Source organism: Canis lupus, chromosome 17 (genome assembly GCF_011100685.1).
Source record: "Canis lupus familiaris isolate Mischka breed German Shepherd chromosome 17, alternate assembly UU_Cfam_GSD_1.0, whole genome shotgun sequence".
Classification (NCBI taxonomy): domain Eukaryota; kingdom Metazoa; phylum Chordata; class Mammalia; order Carnivora; family Canidae; genus Canis; species Canis lupus.
The window spans coordinates 35,830,183-35,851,231 of NC_049238.1; the positions used below are offsets into that span (position 1 = coordinate 35,830,183).

At 45.0% G+C, this 21,049-nt stretch overlaps 1 protein-coding gene across 12 annotated transcripts in view; it reads left to right on the forward strand.

The window, feature by feature from the left end:
* Window positions 1–20,065, forward strand: part of BCL2L11 (BCL2 like 11) — a 50,159-nt gene extending 30,094 nt beyond the window's left edge. For 4 of the 12 annotated variants that reach the window (XM_038561431.1, XM_038561428.1, XM_038561427.1 and 1 more), the window contains 2 exons: window positions 517–626; window positions 13,176–17,613. In XM_038561431.1, coding sequence (XP_038417359.1) covers window positions 517–626; window positions 13,176–13,274 — 209 coding nt within the window. In that variant the 3' untranslated portion in view covers window positions 13,275–17,613. Of the gene's footprint in view, window positions 1–516; window positions 627–4,037; window positions 4,164–13,175; window positions 17,614–19,944 lie in introns of those variants that run through there. The other 8 variants (XR_005372402.1, XR_005372399.1, XR_005372398.1 and 5 more) reach the window with 8 other exon arrangements.
* The last annotated feature ends 984 nt before the right edge of the window (window positions 20,066–21,049 follow it).

Consider the following 21,049-nt stretch of genomic DNA (forward strand, 5'->3'; position numbering starts at 1 on the left):
TTTTATAGCTTTAAATAGGACAACCACCTACCTCATCTCCTATTTCTATATGATGTTTGAAATTTCCCTAGGAATTCTACCTTGTATTAAAATCAGCAGTTATTTTACTGACAACCTAAATTTTTATATTCTCCTGTGTGTTTCAAGTATGAATTTTTATTTATTTATTTATTTATTTATTTATTTATTTTTTTGGTGATTTTTATTGTACCATTTTGGTGTTGATTTATCTTCTTGAAATGGAAGCATGTAATTAAGCGGCTGGGACATTTTTAAGTTTTGCAATTCTGAGTCTCCAGTTTTGAAAAAGTAAGTTGTTCTTATCTGTTACTTTCTAAGCAAATTGGGGTAGCAGACCCTGCCACCATAATATAGTGCACAGTCCTGGAAGTTAGGGAGATTCCAAAAACAGAACAAGAATGTGTGAGAAGAGCTTGCTTCTAGAAACTTACTTTTGAACATGCTAAATGATCTATGAAAAACAACATGATTTTTGTTCTGTTTGTTCTGCTGCAGCTTCCATGAGGCAGTCTCAGGCTGTACCTGCAGATATGCGCCCGGAGATATGGATTGCACAAGAGTTGCGGCGTATTGGAGACGAATTTAATGCATATTACCCAAGGAGGGTAATGATGTTTTATTTACTACTTCTCCTCACACCCTCCCCCTCCCCACAATTTTTTTTCTTTAAGGTTACTAGTAAAAATTCCATACTTATTCTGGAAATGCAAGGTATTACCTATATGTGACCTACCAGTGTTTCTCCTTGTCCATTTTCCATTTGAAAACGTTTTATGGATGAATTTACATGATGGTAATTAAGTAGAATATAGTACAAGGTTGCAGAGGGATTTCAGTGAGCAAAGACCGTAAAGCATTCATGCTAAGAAAGGGGTTAATGACATGCCTTGACATATTCCCACATAAATAGTAGCATAGTTTTCAATCTGTATAGAGGGTTTCTGCGTTCCTGTTGGGCAGTTGGGGTCAAAGTTAAAAACCTATTAAAACTTCCATTTTCGCTCAGCCAGAGGGGGCAACGCCCGCATAGTCCTGTAATGGTGAGCCTGGAGCTTGGCAGGTGATGAGTCAGAGCAGGAGAGCCATTGCCCATTAGTCCATGCTCTGTCCTTGAGTTCTCTCAGGAGGCCATTAACCGGTAGTCTGGGATCCGGGGTATAAAAATTGTATATGCCAAATTGACTGCCACTTAAATTTTGAGGTGTGCTATTGGTTAAAAAGAAAAAACTGCCCTTTGTCTTCTGTAGACACAGTATATTTTGTTGGTTTTGCCTGTTGGGGCAGTAGACATTACCGTTTGGACACCTTTTGCCCATGGAAAACATCTCAAAATATATAGGGTTGAACTCTGGAAGTCAGGGCTGTTACGAGCGTATGTGAGTATTTCTTGTAAAGGATGCACCAGCAGATGTGTGATAGAACGTAATTTTGGCTTGTTTTACACTTTTTCAAACAATCAAGTATGAGGATCTTTCTATTGACTCATCCAAAAAGAAGACACATCTTCTTTTGTAGAAAAAGCTATAATTGTAACTATCATTCTTTCTTACTGTGTCACTGGTCTGCTGGCTCCTTTTTTTTCTGAATGTTAACAGCTTCATATAAGCATCTCTTTAAGATTTTTTTTCACTTTTTTTTTTTTTCTGGAAGGAGAAGTCATGCTTAGAATACCCCAGTATTAGTGTCCTGCTTTATTTTTTTTAATAATAAATTTATTTTTTTATTGGTGTTCAATTTGCCAACATAGAGAATAACACCCAGTGCTCATCCCGTCAAGTGCCCCCCTCAGTGCCTGCCACCCAGTCACCCCCACCCCCCACCCACCTCCCCTTCCACCACCCCTAGTTCATTTCCCAGAGTTAGGAGTCTTCCATGTTCTGTCTTCCTTTCTGATATTTCCTACCCATTTCTTCTCCCTTCCTCTCTATTCCCTTTCACTATTATTTATATTCCCCAAATGAATGAGACCATATAATGTTTGTCCTTCTCCGATTGACTTATTCCACTCAGCAGTGTCCTGCTTTAAACATTAGTCTGTCTTTTAGCTAGCTGTCGCTGTTAATGAATGAGACCTGCTAATTGCCTTTAGTCTTTTTGTTTTACTGTCCATACGATGCCTCTCGGCTTTTTTTTAGAAACACATGGAGACATCTTCCCATTGGCAGAGGGTCTTTCATTTATTCCTTTAGTATAGGGTCTCTGTGAGGGAGCCAGGGATGTTCTGAAAATTCACATTGGATCCTCTTCAGACCTTCCTATGGGGGATGTGTGTGTGTGTGCGCGCACATGTGTGTATGCACACATGTGCATGCATGTATATTTGATGGGAAATATGCTATAGTGTGATTCTGTTATTAAACGAGAACTGTAACATCTATGAATAGGTTTAGGAATTTCTCATGTGGCCATCTTGAGCTGGCAAGAATATCTAACATCCTACCTCTGACATTCCTGGTGTATAAATCCCTTCTCAGCCTGGCTCTGAAATGGTAATTGTTTTTGCAAAGTTGACTGTTTCATAATTTGCCACCACAGTTACTCTCCCTCCACCCTCAGCTCCTTTCCCTTGGTTTCCCTGAAGAGATTTCAGTGTTCCTGTGTGTGACTGGACTTGACCGTCTTAGTGGACCAGGAGAGACTGGTCGGAAGCAAGACCCCAGTGCATTCGTGATGACTTCATGCTGGGGTGGGAGGCTGGGGGGCATGTCCATCATTCAGCAGGAAAAGATGGCAGAGTGGCCTCTCAGGGTGAGCCTAAGCAGCAAACTGACAGGCATGCTGAGCCTGCCTCTTTCTCCATCTTGAAGGTGTTTATAGATGTCCTTAGCCCAGAACTGGATGGGGCTGCCCAAGAAAGAGGAAGCTGTGGACCCTCATGCCTTCAGAGCCCGGAAACTCTGGATGCCAACATGAGCCCACATAGCTCCATTCTCAGGGATTAGACCAGGGCCTCGGCCACAGAGCTAGATGTCTTGTGAGGATATTGTGTATGTTTCTCTTTAAACTTACATGAGGTATCAGTGACTTTATAAGGTTTCCCCTTGGGCCTGTCCAGATGGACCTGGTTGATGCACCTTCTTGGTGGCCTGTGTGATCAGCATTAAGACATGGGCCAAGTGTGGCATGGTGGTTGGTGCAAAGCATAGGCCATGGAGGTGGATGGTTCTAGTCACATGCAAATGGGACACATACTATGGGATTATTTTCATTACCTTGTCTGTCCATGGGAGGTGAGAAAACAGCATCTAGTGGATTACATCCTTCTTCCCCTAGTCTTCTCCCAGTGTTACTTCAATGTAATGTTTAAGAGGATATTTGTGATGACCGTATCTAATTTATTCAAATGAGATGCGACCTCTTTGTTCTCACTGCTTCTGGTAAAATAAACGTAAGTTAATTTCATTGCAGTATCACACTATTTTCTGGTTATATAAACCTTATTTTGCATCTCTTTAAAAATAATGAGCCAATGGGAAAATGCAGTCACTAATAATTTCAGGGACTCTAGCTTTCCTAGTAGGCTGGGGATGTTGGGAGAGGTGGAAGGGCAGACTCTAGCTTATAACCTGATTTTTCTCTAATGGAGGCAAATACATTCTCCAGATTTTATTAATTGCCCATTCAGAACACCAGACTCTAAATTGTGACACAGTGACCCCCAAAACTACCGACAACCTGTCTTACTATTGTTGGTTAAAAATAATTCATAGTCTGCAGTGTCACTGGTTGGTCTGTTGTTGAATACCGGGGATAGAAATCTGGGGAGGAAATGGGAGGCCATAGTGGAAAGTCATGCATTCATGTCACTTGCTGTCTCCATGGGGGGAGTTCCTTCTTGGTGAGTGGCGTGCATCCCCACCTTGCTTTATAATGGTTGCTTTATAATGGATTTTTAGCACTTTAAATATTTAGTGTCTTTATTTGCTTAAAACTATTATAGTACCTTTTCTAAAGTGTTGGTCTTTTACTGCCATGAGCCTTTCGAAGCCTGACAGGATATTTTCCCGTTTTTTCAGTTAGAGCAATAGAGGAAGGTGTCGTGTAGTTGTCATGTGTTCAGTCCACTTAAGGGCAGTGGGGAAGCGTATGACACGGAGCTGTTGGAGTCTGAATCCTTGAAGGAGGAGGTGAGAGAGGCACAGGTGAGCGCAAAGTTCCAGTGCATGTTCCCCCTTTTTCTTTTGTGACTCCATGTAATTGCCCCCAAACGACCCTGCCAGGGCAGAGTGACCCATGTCCCCCTCTGGTCTGGTAAGTTCAACTGCTCCAGGTCTGGTGTATTTTTGTAACTTTCTGTTTTGAAATCATTTCAGACTTACCTATAAAAGTTGCCAGAATGGTACAAAGAACCCTCTTATCTCTGCCACTGTTATGACCACATTGCCACATTTGCTTTACTGTTCTCCCCCTTTATACCTGCATACGTATTATTTTCTGAACCCTTTAAGAATAAATGACAGGTGTGGTGTTCTTTTCCTCTTAAGTACATCGATGTGTATTTCCTAAGAATAAGAATATTTCCCTTACATAACCACAGTGTAATTCTCAAAATCAGGAAATTAGCAATGTTACAGTACTGTTACGTAATCTGTGGACTCCATCCAAACTTTACCAGTTGTGCCAAAAATGTCCTTGATAGTAGGAGGAAAAAAAAGTTGTTTTCTGGCCCAGGGTCCAGTTTAGAATCACATGTTGAATTTAGTTGTCTTATTGCTTCAATGCCATTAATTTGGAGCCATTCCCCTGGCTTGGTGACCCTGACATTTTTGAAGGGTCAGGACAGTTCTTTTAGATTCTCCCTGAATTTGATTTGTCCAATGTCTCCTCATGGTGACATTCAAGTTTTGGCTTTAGGGCAGGAATACGGCAGGGGCAACATTGTATCTTTCACCCTTAGCTTTGGGAGGCATGGGTAGTCCTCCTGTCTCATTCCTGGCGATGTTGACTCTGGTCAAAGGTGACATCTTCCATGCTAATGTCAGTACATTTCTATCTCTCATGGAAGGAAAATGTTTGTAAAGAAGAACTTCCTTTCCCCATTATACGTTCATCTCCTTCATCAACCTAAATTCACGGGTCTCTGTTTCATTCTACAGGTTACTGTCCATTACTCTCAGTGCTTATTTTGATCCTCAGATTGGCCGAGATCTGGCCAATGTCAGCACCCTGGTGCATTTTTACCTGTCATTAAGCATTAAAGTAGTGCAGGCACACATAGAACATATTACAGGGCAAAACCCAAGAGCCCTTGGAGGTAGTATAACTCCTAGAAGGCATATGTTGCTGAAATGCCTATACCTGCATAGTGCCCTTTACTGTTCCAGCTCCGCATGCCCCAGCTCACAGTGAATGCTGGGAACATGGATGTCCGTGGGCTTATAGGGAAGAAGATTTCTCCGAGAAGTTGGATCTCTAGCTTTATGAAGAGGGCGAGTGGCTCACATGTAGCCGAGTGGTGCAGCATGGAGCACAGTGTGCTTACCATCCGTTCTCAAGGCAATGGTGCCCACTTGGATTGGATTCTTAGCCATGGGCCAAGGGTGAAGTCCAAGCACAGGCCAGACCCTTCTGAACATCAGAACCTGTGCTCTTGGGGTAATTAGACCCATCATCTACCCCATGTCTGTCTCCCCTGTGCCTTGCAGCCAGGTGGTCCAGCCTAGGTTGCTCTGTGCACAGGAAGACTGCTCTTGGTTGACAATGACTTGGGGATGTCCTGCCTGTGGACTGCAGTGAGCAGCATGTGAAGCTACGTCAGACTCTCTAGATTGGCCAAGAAGTGAATGAAAACCTAAGAATTGTTGGATCCTAAGAAAACAGTATGTCTTTTGTTGACACTGCCTACTTCCATGTCCCAGGCATGTGTGGGCATGAATAGACCGAGCTGCAGGCCTATTGAAGTATAGCACTAAAGCAGACCAAGTAGAGCGAGAGAGGTGGCTTGCAGACTGGTCTAGATGGAAACCAGAGTTTAATGGAAGTGTCACCCATTAGTATTCTCATATACTACATGCGACTTTGAAATCTTCCTCTGCTGTCCTTCTTACGACATGAATCCTCTGTGCTTATTCTCAGATTTATGATATTATTCTGTAGATAAGGTACAAGGAAAAGCATAAACTGAACATAAACCCAGGGATGTGTGTTCTCTGACTACATTTTGAGGCCCTCATTAATTGAACATAGAAGTTAATAAAATAATCCACTTTCTGTTACTGTCTGAGTAACAGTTGTGAGTAGCTTAAATGAATTAGTGCCCGTCATTCATCTGTGATACAGTTTGCAGGTTCAGTGAGCGTTTTCCTTGCCGTTGGAGGATGTAGTGCAGTGTTATGGTTTCAGGAGCCTTCGATCAAAGATGATCGAAGAGTCCCCCTTCCTATGGCTTCAGCCCTTCATGTTTTTCCCTGGGACCTTTGAGACAGCACGCGATTCAGATTATCGTGATGGTGACTGTGGATGGCAGGGTTTTTTTTTTTTTTTTTTCCTTTCTTTCTTTTTTGATGGCAGGTTTTCTGAGCAAAGGTTTGACAGGACTTAGGGATAAAGCGTGACCTTACAGGAAAGCAGGGCTCATGAAAAGTGTGAGAACTTTGGAGTGAGGCCTTGAATCCTGACTCCATTCTTCATATCCTCTAGGGCCCCCATTTTCTCTCCATCTCCTAAGGATGTGGTGAAGGTCACACAAATATTAAGGGATGGAGCTAAAAATTGCTGTCCTCTCTTGTCCAGCAGTTCTGGTGTCTCTCTGAACTACAACTGAAATGTGTCAGTTGGTCTTCAGAGTTCAGAGAGATGCTACTAACTGTGTTCGCCTTTCAGTACTCTCTGTCTGGGGCACAAGTTGTAATTGGACCTTACTGATGCATGCTGTGTCTGTCTGGGTGTACACAAACAGGAGACGAGACTGGGTCGCTGGGGTGTGTTCACATGGCTGGGTGGGCATGGCGCTGGGCATGACGGTGTTCATTCGCCCTGCCTGCGGCAAGTGCTCCATCCGTCTGTGGCAGGTGCGCACACCTGCATGGCTGCCTTGCAGGGAGGGGGACCCAGGCCATTCACACATAACCATTCAGAGGTGCAGGTGCCCAGAGGGGGACTTCAGAGGTCTGACTGGGGTTTTTTAAACTCTTGAGGAGGAAATGAAGATGCACATGAGGCGAGGCAAGGCTTGACCTGATGTCTCTCACCATCCTTCGCTAGACTTATCCCAGCTGAACCAGAGCAGAGAGGTTTGGGTTGTGGTTACAGTGCATTACATCTCATCAGCATTTTACTGAGGCTGGGCCATTTCAGGGTGGTGTATTCTTGCTCTGACGCTTGCATTTTATCTAATTCCTGAAATTAGATAGAGCTTCACATGAGCTGTAGGAACCATCCCTGGCTTCTCAGTGGTTGGCCACAGGGCAACTCCAGGGTGATGGTTGGGGCACAGGGTAGAGGGTCCTTCACAGCAGCCAGCCTGGGGTCTGAGGTCTGAGAGCCGATAAGTTAGAGATCTACCTGGTTGAGGGATGTGCTGCCCTGCTAGAAGAAACCCATGTACCCCAGGCCTGAATGGAAGTTAACCTGCGAAGCGATTGTTTATTCTACAAAAAGCCTGAGCTAGAACACTTTCTTTGAAATGATGCATCAAAAATGGAGAGTCGGATTCATGCAAATGGGAGTTTTCTGTGACCGCACTGCCAGAGCAGGTCAGTGGCAGCCGGGAGTACTGTGGGAGCGCACTCTCCTGCTGGTTGAGTGGGAGCACCACATCCGGGGGAGGGGCTCCCGGCACCCTTTCCACAGCTGTGTTGACATCATAGAGCGCTAGGCACAAGCTATGCAAATACCCCCGTTGCCGTGGTGATGAATAGAAAGTGAATTTGGTGTTCCGGGCAGCCCTGCAACTGCAGCAGCCTGACACCTGAAATCAGTAGGCTATCAAACCTGCTCTCTAAGATCTGGGGCAAAGTGGAAAGACCCCCACCCCATATCTTCATAAAGGTCGTCCACGTGGCAGTCCCCTTTCTTCTCTGATCTCTGACTCCATCACTTGTCATTTAAAATAACTATTTAGAGGGCAACCTGGGTAGCTCAGTGGTTTATTGCCGCCTTTGGCCCAGGGCATGATCCTGGAGACCTGGAATCGAGTCCCACGTCGGGCTCCCTGTGTGGAGCCTGCTTCTCCCTCTGCCTGTGTCTCTACCTCTCTGTCTCTCTGTTTCTCTTGAATAAATAAAATCTTTTAAAAAATTAAAATACTATTTAGATTGATGGAGGTTCTGAATGGGCAGAGGTGGTCTTCCATCCATCATGATCAGTGGGGCCATACTCCGCCCCCCACCCACCCTGTCACCTTTTGATTATGGCAGCACTGTCCCAAAGATGCCTTATCAGCCCCTAGGGGAGCAGACACCATCCAGACATTCACGTGACACATCCTTCCTTGCTGATCTGGAGCAGACATTCCCCCGTTTGTCAGAGTCTCACAGTCAAGAATTCAGTCTCTTTTAATATGTTATCACTCAAAGGTACAGCCTTTTAAAAAGAGAGAAAAAAAGTTTAGGACCTTTTAGGTATTCTGTGTTGAAATTTTATAAGGAAGGGGTTTTTGAACATGTTTAAAAATTGCTCTGTCTCAAGAGTTCTATAGGTATGCCTTGCTTTTTCGTTCATCTCTCTTAGAATTTGCTATTGAGCTCTCTGCTAGAATGGTGATCATCATTCCACATTTCTCTTGTTACTTTGACTGCCAGGAAATTCTTGGCCAAGCTGTGGCTCTTTGACAGTAGATCTTAGCCCTGCTTCCCAGGATAAGCCTCTAAGTCTCTCTTTCTTGAAGTTATTTCTGATCTCTCTTAACTTTTGTGTTTTTTTTACACCGTGCACGTGTGTTTATGGGTCAGCTCCCTTGAGTAATGTTGAATGTATATGTGTTGTACTCGCTGAGTCGTTTGGCCCAGCCTTTGGAGCGTGGATTGGTGAGCTTGTGTGTTCCATCACCTCATCTGTGAAATGTGGAGGAGAGCTATACTGGCCCACAGCATTATTGCAAAGACTGCATGTCATTTTGTTGAGTGGTGGCGGTGAGTGATTCCTCTGGACCCCAGGCTAGGGCGCACAAAGTCTGAAGGCCTGATGTATCTTGGGGGGGCTTTTTAGAAGCTGGGCTCACATCGGCCTGCGGGGGGAGCGAAGACGAGTCCAGAGCTGCACTCTACAGGTGTGTGGTGGTTACTCTGACTGGTCCTCTAGGCATCCTGAGTTTGGGTTCTTTTTTGTATTTGCATACCTGCTTCCCTGGACTGGCAAGAGAGGATGTTTTGCCCTAATCATTTTTGCTTTAAAATGTAATTAAATTCTGATACTGCGTTGGTTGTCTTGAGCGTAAGTTGAAGATGGTCCTTGTGCAGACACCACCAGGGCAGCTGGTACTGTATATCCAGTCATCCTCTCTCTTCAGCTGCTACAGACAGAGTAGTCCCAGCCCCACCCCCAGCCTGAGTCCTGTGTTTCAGGGCCACAGAGGCTCAGAGTGCCCCAACTCCCACCCTATTGTATGCCCTGTATGCCGTCGGCCCCAATAAGTCTGCCTGGACCCTGCTCAAGGGCATTCCCTTGGCACAGCCCCACCTCCAGCTGCCACCCAGGTTGAACCCATGTTCTCTGAATATAAGGGGATGTAAAGGAACTGTTTGGGGATTCCTTGCTGAATGTTCCTGACACTGTCTCCAAGGACACTTTTCAGATCTTCCAAGAAGAGTACCTGAGTCTCAACCAGGGAAACTTGTCTCAGCTCTGCACCTTCCCGCCCAGGCTCTCCCAGGGTCCCACTTACCCCTCTGCTTTCTCTGCCATTTTATTTACTGTATATTGCTATTGTCCTGTTACCTATTTATTTGTACAGCTCCTCCTCATCAGAGTGTAAGCTTCATAAAAAGAGATGCTGTTGCATTTTTCTTGCTACAGGAAGGACCCTCAGCATCTTGACGCTGCTCTGGCACAGGTCTCCCATTTTACTGGAATGTGTAGGTGTCCTTTGCCTGTAAAGTAATGACCTGAATCCTGATTCCAGAGGCAGGGCAGTGACAATGGCTTTCTTACTGACTGCTGTCACCGTTGGTAGCACCCATGGGTAACCCTCAGGCTGGGCTGTGCATTGCTGTTCTGCTCTCATTGCTCATGACACAGGTATTGCCTATCAGATCTAATGGATGCAGACATGGCTTTCAGAGTTGGGGGCTCCAGGAGCCCCTGGCCCAGATAGGATCATAGACTGTCAAAATTGGCTTCTGGAGGGTCAAAGCTGAAGGTTGAAGGAATCCTCTTCTAGACACATGGGATGGCCATAAAAGTTAATTACCCCAAAGAATACAGTTCCTGGTCTAGAGCACGGTGATAAAAAGACCCAACAGGATGGGGTCCTACACTTTTCAAGCATTTGTGATTGTGTGGTGTGCCTGTGTATGTGTGCACACACAAAAGAGTTCACTGTAATGTATAAAATTGTTTATATTTAGTTTTTTTAATAATCTCCTTTACCCAAATGCATCCTATTAATGTATCTTCCTAAAGTACTTTACTGAGTTAGATTAAAATAGCATTACACCACTCTGATCTAAGAAGTGTTGTTTTTCTAAAGGGGGAAGGACCAAGAATGTTCGTTAAGCTTGAGAGGGTGTATTCGTTCGCTAGGGCTGCTGTAACAAAGTACCGTGGGGGCGGGGTGGGAGGGTGGTGGCTGGGGAGTGTGTTAAACAACAGAACTGTGTTTATTCATAGTCCTGGGGGCCAGAGGTCTGAGATCTTGGGCTGGTTGTGCTGATGGCAGTGTGCTTAGAGCTGATCGCTGGGGCTTGGCTGGGCCACCTCACTTGCTGGCACCCTCATGCCACCTGCCCCACGCTGGTTTCACTGGACAGATACTGTGTGCTCCCCTGAACAAGCTCATTCGTAGGGCTGCAGGTGCTAGAGGGCAGCGAGTCTGCAGGAAACAGGAGCTGCCCATCCTCCAGCTGCTGCGCAATGGGCCGTACACGCTGAGCTGCGCCAGCCTCAGCCAGCTGTGCCAGCCGTCAAGGGTTTTTGGGACTGGCGTGGCCTTTGAATTTAGTCGTAATGGCTTCCTCCATTGAATGTTGTCCAAAAGCAGTTTTTCGCTGGCTTAAAAGCGTGTGTCATGTTGTTATGCATGCTTCCCAAGAGGGCAGGTGTCTGCCTGTCCTTCCTGAGTTATATGTAGCATCTTCTTGCTTGTCAAGGATCAGGTGTTTCTTTTGCCAAAATCTCCAGCCTGGACCCTGCCCCTGCCCCTTGCCCGGCTTCCTTTAAACACCACCACCACCACCACCACCACCCCATGTCCTTCACTTTGAAGATACAAAAACAGAACTCTAAAATCACGATGGGACTCTGACCTACTACTGTCACAGCCACCCTCATTCACCCAATATCCTCAGAGGGTGGCTGGAGGATTTCTCTCAGGCGCTGCCAGTTCTGGAATATAAAATTAGCTAAATGTAAGCGGTTGGGGATCTGTCCCTGATGTGACCCTGTCCCCTCGCTGGTGTCCTTTTGACCCCATTCTCTGGTCTCACGGAGGCTGGCAGTGACACCTGGCTGACAGGCGATTTCCCACCTTGAAGTAATTGCTTAGCTCTGCATGCACTTTCTTCATTTTAGTAAGCCGTGGTTTTATTTTGAATAAGCCTCTTTCAACCTATTAATATTAGGCTCAACTAAAATTAACCTTCCCCTAAATTATTCTCACACAGAAAAAAGCAAAGTAATTTTGAAAGTTAAATCAAAACAAAGCAATCTTGTGTGTAAAACAGATAAAAATCACAGACTGTGGTTACAGAGCGCCTGTACAGGAATCGCTTACAGAAAGCTGATTTCCTCCAGTCTGGTTATGGAAGGAGAACGGGAAATGCCCGGGCCTTATCACAATCCCATTCTGTCAGACAAGTGCTTGAGAGCTCGTGTAAACAGTCGCAAACGGGGGCTTTGCTGGCAGCTGGTGTCTGTGGCAATGTTGGCCTGTGACAGGGGACACAGATTCCCAGCCCTGCTGGTGGCCAGCAGTTCCACGGTGGTGTGTGGGAAGTTTCACCTGCCCAGGGCTCGTGGAGAGCCCCAAACAGCAGAGAGCTGGTCTCAGGAGTAGATGACTCGTGAAGGAAACGACCAGGATAGACATGAATCGTGAAACCGGTTGTAGCTCCTGGCACAGAGGCAGATGTGTCCCTTGCTGCCTTTCGCTGCTCTGAATGTATACCTTGCACTTTACCTGCAGAATAGATTAGAACTCCAAGGCAGGCCGTCCAGAAGACCTGAGGACCCCTGAGACCTTTAATCTAGCAATTTCCTTCTTGAACGGTTTCTCAGTTTGTCATAAACATCTGGTGGTCACTGGCCAAGAGGCCTTTTTTTAGATTTTTAATTGCTCTTTGCTACCTGCAAGGGTTGGGAGGCTGGGGGTTGACCTCCCTGTGTCTGTGACCGTGGACACAGAGCTGTGCCACCAGTGTTTATATAGCAGAGCCACCCACCAGCAGCCAGAGGCACAGCGGCGCATCAGTGCACCGCTTGATTTAGCTTCTTAGGACAAATTACCCCAAATCACTGGTTTCTCAAGTAGACTGCAGTTACCAGAAATTCACCCTTACGGGAGTCCACATATTTGAACATTATTAACCTGGGTAGTGAAGACAGTTCCTTCACCTCCTTCTGCCCCCACCACCACCCCTCCCGCTCCCCAGGGCACCAACTCCAGTGACTTTTCTCAGCACCTGCACACAGGTTGATGGCGTTTCCCAGTCGAGGTAGTTCTGGCCAATGATGACATCGCCTGTAGAAAAGAATACATGTTTTTAAAGGGGCATACAGAGATTTGGGGATTCTCTTGGTGGTTCCAAGCATTCTTTGGTTGCTTTTTAAAGAAGCACATCACATGGTGTAGTGTACTCCCTCCGTGGGGGGAGGTGGGGGGGGACTCCCACCTCGCAGGCCCAGGGGAGGACCAGTGCTCGGAGGGCACAGCCCTCTTAAAGGGGTACCCTCCTCCATAGCTGTTACAGTGGGATGGGCTGTTCACTTAATTATAGGCATCTCCCGCCCAAGAACAGCGAGGACTGAGAAACTAAGGAGCTTTCCTATTGTTGTTTCAGGTCTTTTTGAATAATTACCAAGCAGCCGAAGCCCACCCCCAAATGATTATCTTACGACTGTTACGTTACATCGTCCGCCTGGTGTGGAGATTGCAGTGACGACGGGCTCCCTGCAGAGCCAGATGCGTGCAGACATTTCGCTTGTTCAGAGCAACGAGCCCCAGCGCCCGGTGTCGGGGTGCCATTGATTGCCGCGCGGCCTGCGGTTCTTGCCCCAGAGGGCGCAGGGAGGCCGGCCCACGCGTTCCGAGGACACCGCGCTGCATGTGGACTTGCCCTTTCTGTTCACCACACGGCAGAATTGCTAATGGAAGTTTGTTGTGAATGTAAATGAGGGAGGATTCTTTTTTTTTTTTTTTTTTTTAATGTAAAAATCATGGTTCTTTGGAGCAGGATTTTATGCAAGAATGGTGTTTACACACGGTGTGGGTTTTTTTCCACCTTCTTTAGTAAGAACAGGTTTTTCAAAAAGGAAATGGAAACTTTTTAACCAACTTGTGAATGATTTTTGTACTAAGATTTTAAGAACCTATTGCCTACTCTCAGAGGATTATGTAAACTCTGCAGTGGAAACTGAGCCAGCTAATTGATAAAGCTGCCTTAGTTTATTTTTAGAGATTACTGTACAGAATTTTTAAACGGGAGAGATATGAGATGGCGCCCTCCCTTCCCTGCCATTGGCTCTTTGACATGCTTTTTTTTTTTTTTATCATTAATACCAAAAAAGTTCTTATGAAACGAAACTGATTAAAGGGGCGGGGGGGGGGGGTCTGTGGTCAGCCTGTATTGATATGCCACTCCGGATTGTAAATATTTACCTCCTTAAATTCGATTGCATCTGTGGCAAAATTTTAAAGCTCTGTTTTATGCATTCCTCTTTGCTTCCTCTTATGATGCTCCTCTAGTCTGTCCGGACGCCGATGCACAGATTTGGTCCAGTGTATTCTCATGATAAAAGGTAACTGGGTCAGAACGTGAATTAGGATCTGCCCGTGTCAACCACAGCCCAGTTGGTCTGTCTTTTGGTAGTATACTCACTGGGACGTGCTTGGTGTTGGTTTTCGCCTTTGATGGGCTCCTCATTCACCAGTGTCCTGGGAGAAGGAGTAGCAGTACTAGCACAGACAGGTACTGTACCCCTCGGCACTGTGGGCTTTTCTGGTTGCAAACTTTCCCATAGTCACAGATGCATTGTCAGCACTAGGCCACAGATGGTGAATGTGCCCCCTTGGAGCTGAGTTCCTTGGGTTGCAAGTGTTGGAGCTCCCGCCCTCGTGGGAATTGGTGTACGCTGTGGGCGGGGCTTTAGGCAGCGGTTCCCTGGGCATCCAGGCTTTTTGTCCAACTCCAGGTTCATCTGGCTTTTGATGCCTGACATTTGCTTCCCCTTAAATCCACTTTGAAATAAAGGCTTTAATTCTGCTTTTAGCAGATCCATAAAAATTGGGCATCGGAGCTCGAATCTGAAGTGACCTCTCAGCCTTCTGACATGTCTCTCTGGCTTATTCCGTAACTCGGGACAGTTGAGTTTTGTTGGACCATCCTTTGTGTATCCACCTCTGTTGGGGTGCTCGTTTTCTCCACACCTGCCTAGGAGGGATGCAACGAATGGAGTCACCATGAGTTGGCCCGTCATTTCAAAGGCATTAAACAATTTGGAGAGACCCAAGAAAAAGATCAGGAAGCGGTGAAAGAGGAGAGGTAGAGATCATTTCGTGAACCCTATAACTCTTTACAGATTTTGAAACCTCAGATCATTAAACAGCTTTTAAAAAGAAAAACATGATTTTTTTTTTTTTTCCAAACGAATCAGTGCCAACAACTATTGTTTTGCTTTTGGCTCATAGAGGACCAGTATTTCCACGTGATTAAATTAAGGGGGTCCTTTCATTTGTATCTTCATAATTCTATATAAATATATATCTATATATATCTACAGCATATACACATTTTCCTTTAGGTAGAGATATTTGATTCCAAATATTCTTCCTTTTTTAGAATTTTCTTTTACCACCCCCAAGTCTTCTTGGGGTCTTGAATATTTTTAAAGCTGTGTTGAGTGTCAGCTTGTGTTCTTGATGTGTCTTGAACCCCTTTATAGGGTCATAAAGTCCACACGGTTGTAAGGCGGTGGTGGACCTGCTGGACACACACACCAAAGACGTATTTGGTTCTGGGTGCCCCACTCCCACCCCTCCCCAGGATCTCCGTACTCAGTGCCAGTCTCTCTGACTGGAGCACTTTACTCTGTTTCTTCGATACTGCGGCTCCCTGGGAGCGGTGCCCGAGGGCTGTGTGCTGGCCACATAGGCAGGTTTACCTCCGGCTCGGTGGCCTCGTGGCCTCCAAGCTGGCCATGGAAGCAGCTTGTGAGGAAATAAGAGATTCTATGAATTGTAGTATTAAGGAGCAGGATGTTGCACCAGGACTTAAGAGAGATGACTGGACGTCTCTGTACTGTACGTATCTGTTTATCAAGATGCCTCCCTGCAGAAGGTGTGCCTACTATGGTAGACCTTTGACTTTTTATTTTTTATTTCTTTTACTTTTTATAGGAAAAAAAAAAAAGACTAGATCCCTTTTTGGAAACTGAATGCGGGTTTTGTGCCTTGACCACCTCTTCTCCCGTGAGGTTTGTAGAAAGTGTCCTGTGACCTATCACAGAAATGCAATAAACACATAATAAAGAATCCCATGAGTAATTCTTCCAGTTACCTGTACTCCTGCCCCAAAATGAGTTCACGAAGAATTCTCTTTGGGGTTTCAGAGGAACCAGGTCAGACATCCCTTGGATTAAAAAAAAGCATACACCGTAGAGAACAGCTTTCTCCTGTTTGCCCTTCTTGATACTGTATATATTTTGACTATTTATTAGATTAGGATTTTACTTACCAACTGAGCCAAATGTCTGTGTGCAATTGTGCTTCTTTTACCTTTCTTGTAAAATTTTGTACAGCATAAATGAGTAAAGATCACTGTTTTTACTAAACTTTTTCAGAATTGAGGACTGTAAATATTGTAGATTCTTTTTTCTGTGTAATGTGTCCTACTGTTTCATGATGCTGTAACTTGTAGAAATGTTGTATATTTATTTCTTGCTTATTTAACGTCTTACGTTCTGAAAAGTGTTGACCTCCCTGCTCCTCACCCCACCCCCCTGCTGTACCATTAGTTGCTTTAACCCTGAGGTGGTGACTGAACCACACGGTCTTCCCAGGCTGGCCCTCCAGCCTTGTCTCCTGGTCTTTCTGGTCACGCGGATTTAGATTCTTGGGGTTTGCTATCCTTATGATGAAGTTTGTGTTTAGCCACCAATGAGAGACCGTAAATACGGCCAGCTACAAAATTCTTCAAGAAATAGCCAGTTACTTTCTATTCCAAAAGCGCTAGCTAGCTTCTCATGGAAGCAAATTGTATGAATGCCAGGCCATATCTCTTTTACTATTATTAGTTTAATGTATTATTGGAGGTTGGGACAAATTTTTTTCTATTGAAAATTTATCCCTGGCCATTCAGTGTTCAGAAAACTAAAAACAGGCCCCTTCTGGAGGTGCTGCCAGGAGTTCAGGGCAAGAGGAAGGGACAGGTGAGACAGGTTGCTCCTGCCTCGAGAGTGATGCCAGGTCCACTTCATGTCACTAATCCCTTTTATGGCAACTGGTGAGTAGTTGAATTATCCCCCACCCACCACCGTCCTGTGCTTTGAGGTGTGGACTTAATGGTAATTGTACAGACCCCGCCCCCCCCACCCCCCACACCTTTCCCCCCAGCCCTGAACCGTGTGGTTCCTACATTTGATCAGCCTGCTTCAGGTGGTCTTCCTTCTGCTTCTTTCTTGGCTTGGAGAGAGATTGGGGGTCCCACGATACTGGATGTGAAAATGTGGAAGCTGTAGAGAGACTTCCTAGTGGGTCCCATGTCCGTAGATGGTTCTATCATCCCTGCTGATTTAGCCTGGTGCCTGTGTGTGTCCACTCCCCACTCACATGTGTGCAGGGATGTGACCACACGTGACGCTAAACCAGCTGAGGTGACTCCTGTTCTCCAAATGGCATTGTATTCAAGAAGCATCCTCAAGCTCCCAGCTAGGTAACTTGACTACTTTTATTTGGGAATCAGACTTTAGAAGCTCCCCTAAGTTGTATGTCTAGGTTCTGTGACCACTAGTTACTGTATCAGAACTCATCAGGTACACATTTATAAATAGCACTGATCTGTCTGTATACTGACCCGTCACTAACTTGTTTCCTAGGACCCAGCGTATGTAGCATTTGTATTGCGATTTCCCTGGCTTACTTGTGTTTTGCACTGATGAATTTTGACAGGGTAATTGCCACTTTACTTGTGCAATACTGCTGTAAATAACTGCAGATTTTTTTTAAGAAACTTAATCTTTTATGTTCCTAATGAAGTTTATATAAATAAAACTTTCAACTAATTTTGGTGAGCTGTTTGGTTTGTTTCACAGAGCAGTGGAGACACAGCTGGCTGTTCATGAATATCTACACACCCACACCTCTGCCCTTTATCAGTCACAGAATGCATTACCTGTGTGTAGACTTTGTGAGTTCTCGCTTGAAGACAATTCTGTGTAGCATACTTAAAAGCAAACCACTCTTAAAAGTTTTGAAGTGGCTGGCAAGACCTTCTGCACACTTTTCTGCCCACATAGTCAGATATGACTCAGCACCTGGGGGGGTAGGGGAGGTGGAGGGTGGGGTACTGGAGCCAGCTCTGCACTGATTAGTGATTAGGGCAGATTCCCTGCCATCCCATCCTGTCTCCCAGTTGGAAGAAAAAACCAAAAGATGGGAAGTCTGTTTGGTGGAGAGGACTTGTCTGCAGAGCCAGGCGATGGTCCACAAGTGTCTGGAGCCCTGTTGTGTGAACTTGGTCACAGCCGCCTTGTTAAGTGTTCCCTGAGTGTTGGGGGTGCTGTGCCACATGATGGGTTCGTGAACTGATTTAAGGGATGACAGAGAAATTTAAAAAGCTCTGTTTGGAGGGTATAGGCTATAAAGTCCGAAATCCGTGATTATATAATTCACCACCTTTGCTCTGAAATAAATCCTGGGAAAATTTAAGATTAGCTGAGCTTTGTTTTAAACTGATGATCTGATAATGCTTTTCATTTTAATTAGGCGAGCAATACATGGTCTTGTAACTATAGGTATGTGTGTGTATCCATTTATTCCAGATCGAATTTACTTCAAATCCAGCTTGTTTTGACTCCCATCTCCAATCCTACTTCCTCACCAACACACAAGTTTGAATTTTTCCAGATCCTTTTCGTTGCTCTGTGTTTACTTACACCACATTGGTTTTGCCTTTTCTATAAATGCTGTAATTTGTACGGGATTCTGACTTAGCAGTAGGCCTTAGATCTCCCTCTCATGACTCCACTTCGTTCTAACCTGCATGAACGAAGCGCACAGCTGTGCGCTGCTCATCGCCTGGTGTCCTGCATCTGGCGCTTCTGGATCTTCAGGGCTGCCCGGTGCTGCCAGGTGCTGCCCAGCTGCTCCTTGCCAGAAGCAGGAGGGTTGCGTGCTGTTGGTACGGGAGGCGGGGCATCAGCTTCAGTGGACTCGGAGAGGCTGCCAACCTGGCTCCACTCACAACCACGAGCAGCACGTGAGAACGCCTGCTTCCCCTCAAACTGCTGCCAAGTGTTCGCATGTTCTATCAGCCTGGAGGGGGAAGAGGAGTAGTGTTAGTTGAATTCAGATTTTTCTGTTGACAAATAGGATGATCTTTTCAGCTATTGCTGGCATTTGCCTTATTGATCAAGGCCTTTGCTTACGGTCAATTGGGGTTTTCGTTTTTTCTGTTGATTAGCTCTATAGAGCAGGAGTAAAAAATCTCGTTTATGTCAGAAATGTCTCTCCTTTTAGTCTGTTGCTACTTTTCCCCCACGTTGTATTATCAGGATCTTTAAATATACGGAAAAGGTGAAAGAATTCTACAGAGAACCCCAATACCCCATCCCCTAGGTTCTACCTTTCGCAATTTGCTATGCTATTTTTAATGTCACCTATCCATCCATGAATCCACCTTACTTTTTGGTGCCTTCCAGAGTAAACCATAGTCCTCGGTACTCATCCCTAAATTCGGCACACATATTACATAGAGTTTTTTTTTTTTTTTTAATAAATTTTCGCTTTTGTGACAAAATTCACACACAATAAAACACATCTTAAGTGTGCATCTGCTACATTTTGGCCAAGGATAAAGCTGTCCCCAAAACCCCTATGAAGATGAGGAACATTGCCATCATTCTAGAAAGTTCTCTCATGCTCCTTCCCAGGCAGTCCCTCCTATCCCGCCCCCAGGAGTTAGTTTAATGTATTATTGGAGGTTGGGACAGATTTTTTCCACCATAATTAGTTTTTGTGGATAGTTTGCAGTCATGCAGGTGTTTTTTGTGTCTGGTTTCTTTTTCGCTCAGTTTAATGTTTTTGAGACCCAAGTTATAATCAGTCACTTCCTTTTTATTAAGCCAAGTATTAATTCTTCTGTATGAACAGACTACACTTGGTCCATTGCCTTGTTCACGAACACTGAGCTCTTACAGGTTGGGGCTAGGAGGAATAAAGCTGCTGTGAATATCCTTTATGTCTTTTTGTGAGTGTTTTATTCGATCATGTGTCTTTTTACTGCCCGTGATGCACTTGATATATCTGTTACCACTTTAGAAGTCAGATTTCATCTTACTTAAGCTTCTGTAGTTAAAATCTTAAAAGACCTTCACTTTATTTTCCACCCCCAGACAGCTAAGACTCTTTTCTGCACCAGCCTGAAATGGCTTTTGACATCCACCAATTCTCATGTAAGTGATTGTTTCTCAATTCTTTTCTTTTCCATTGATGATTTTGTTTAGTCTACATTATCCTGATTACTATAGTTTCTCTTAATTGAAGCATAGTTGACACAACATTATACTAGTTTAAGGTGTACAACAAGAGTGGTTCGAAATTATAAACATTACAAAATGCTCACTGCAGTAAGTATGGCCACCATCTGTCACCATACAAAGTCACCACACCGGGATCCCCGGGTGGCGCAGCGGTTTGGTGCCTGCCTTTGGCCCGGGGCGCGATCCTGGAGACCCGGGATCGAATCCCATGTCGGGCTCCCGGTGCATGGAGCCTGCTTCTCCCTCTGCCTGTGTCTCTGCCTCTCTCTCTCTCTCTCTCTCTCTCTCTCTGTGTGTGTGTGTGTGTGTGTGTGACTATCATAAATAGATAAATAAAAAAAATAAAAATAAAAAATAAAAATAAAATAAAATAAAAACAAAGTCACCGCACCATGAGTGTATTCCCTATGCTATACTGTTCATCCATGTGACTTTATCTATTTGAGAACTGGAAGCTTGTGCCTCTTAAGTCCCCTACACCCATTTTGTGGATCCCTCCACCCCCCCACCGCCTTTGATTACTATAGTTTTTATGTTTTAAATTTCTTATCCTTAGTTTTCAAGGTTGTGGCCATTCTACGTTTTGTCTTAAATGCTTTTCAGAACCACTTTAAGCTTCTCGAAAAGTTCTGTGGGGACCTTGTTTGGGATGATGGTGACATTAATTTAGGGGAGCACAGTCATTTTTCCAAGATGTTTTTCAAAGTGGGTAGTGTTTATATCCATCTATGAGACTTGCTATTTGATGCTTTTAATACACTTGATTTTTCTTCCATATATCCTGCACACTTCTTTTTTTTAATATTTTATTTATTTATTCATGAGAGATGGAGAGAGAGGCAGAGAGAGAAGCAGGCTCCATGCAGGGAGCCTGATGTGGGACTCGATCCTGGGACTCCGGGATCACACCCTGAGCCAAAGGCAGATGCTCAACTGCTGAGCCACTCAAGCATCCCTA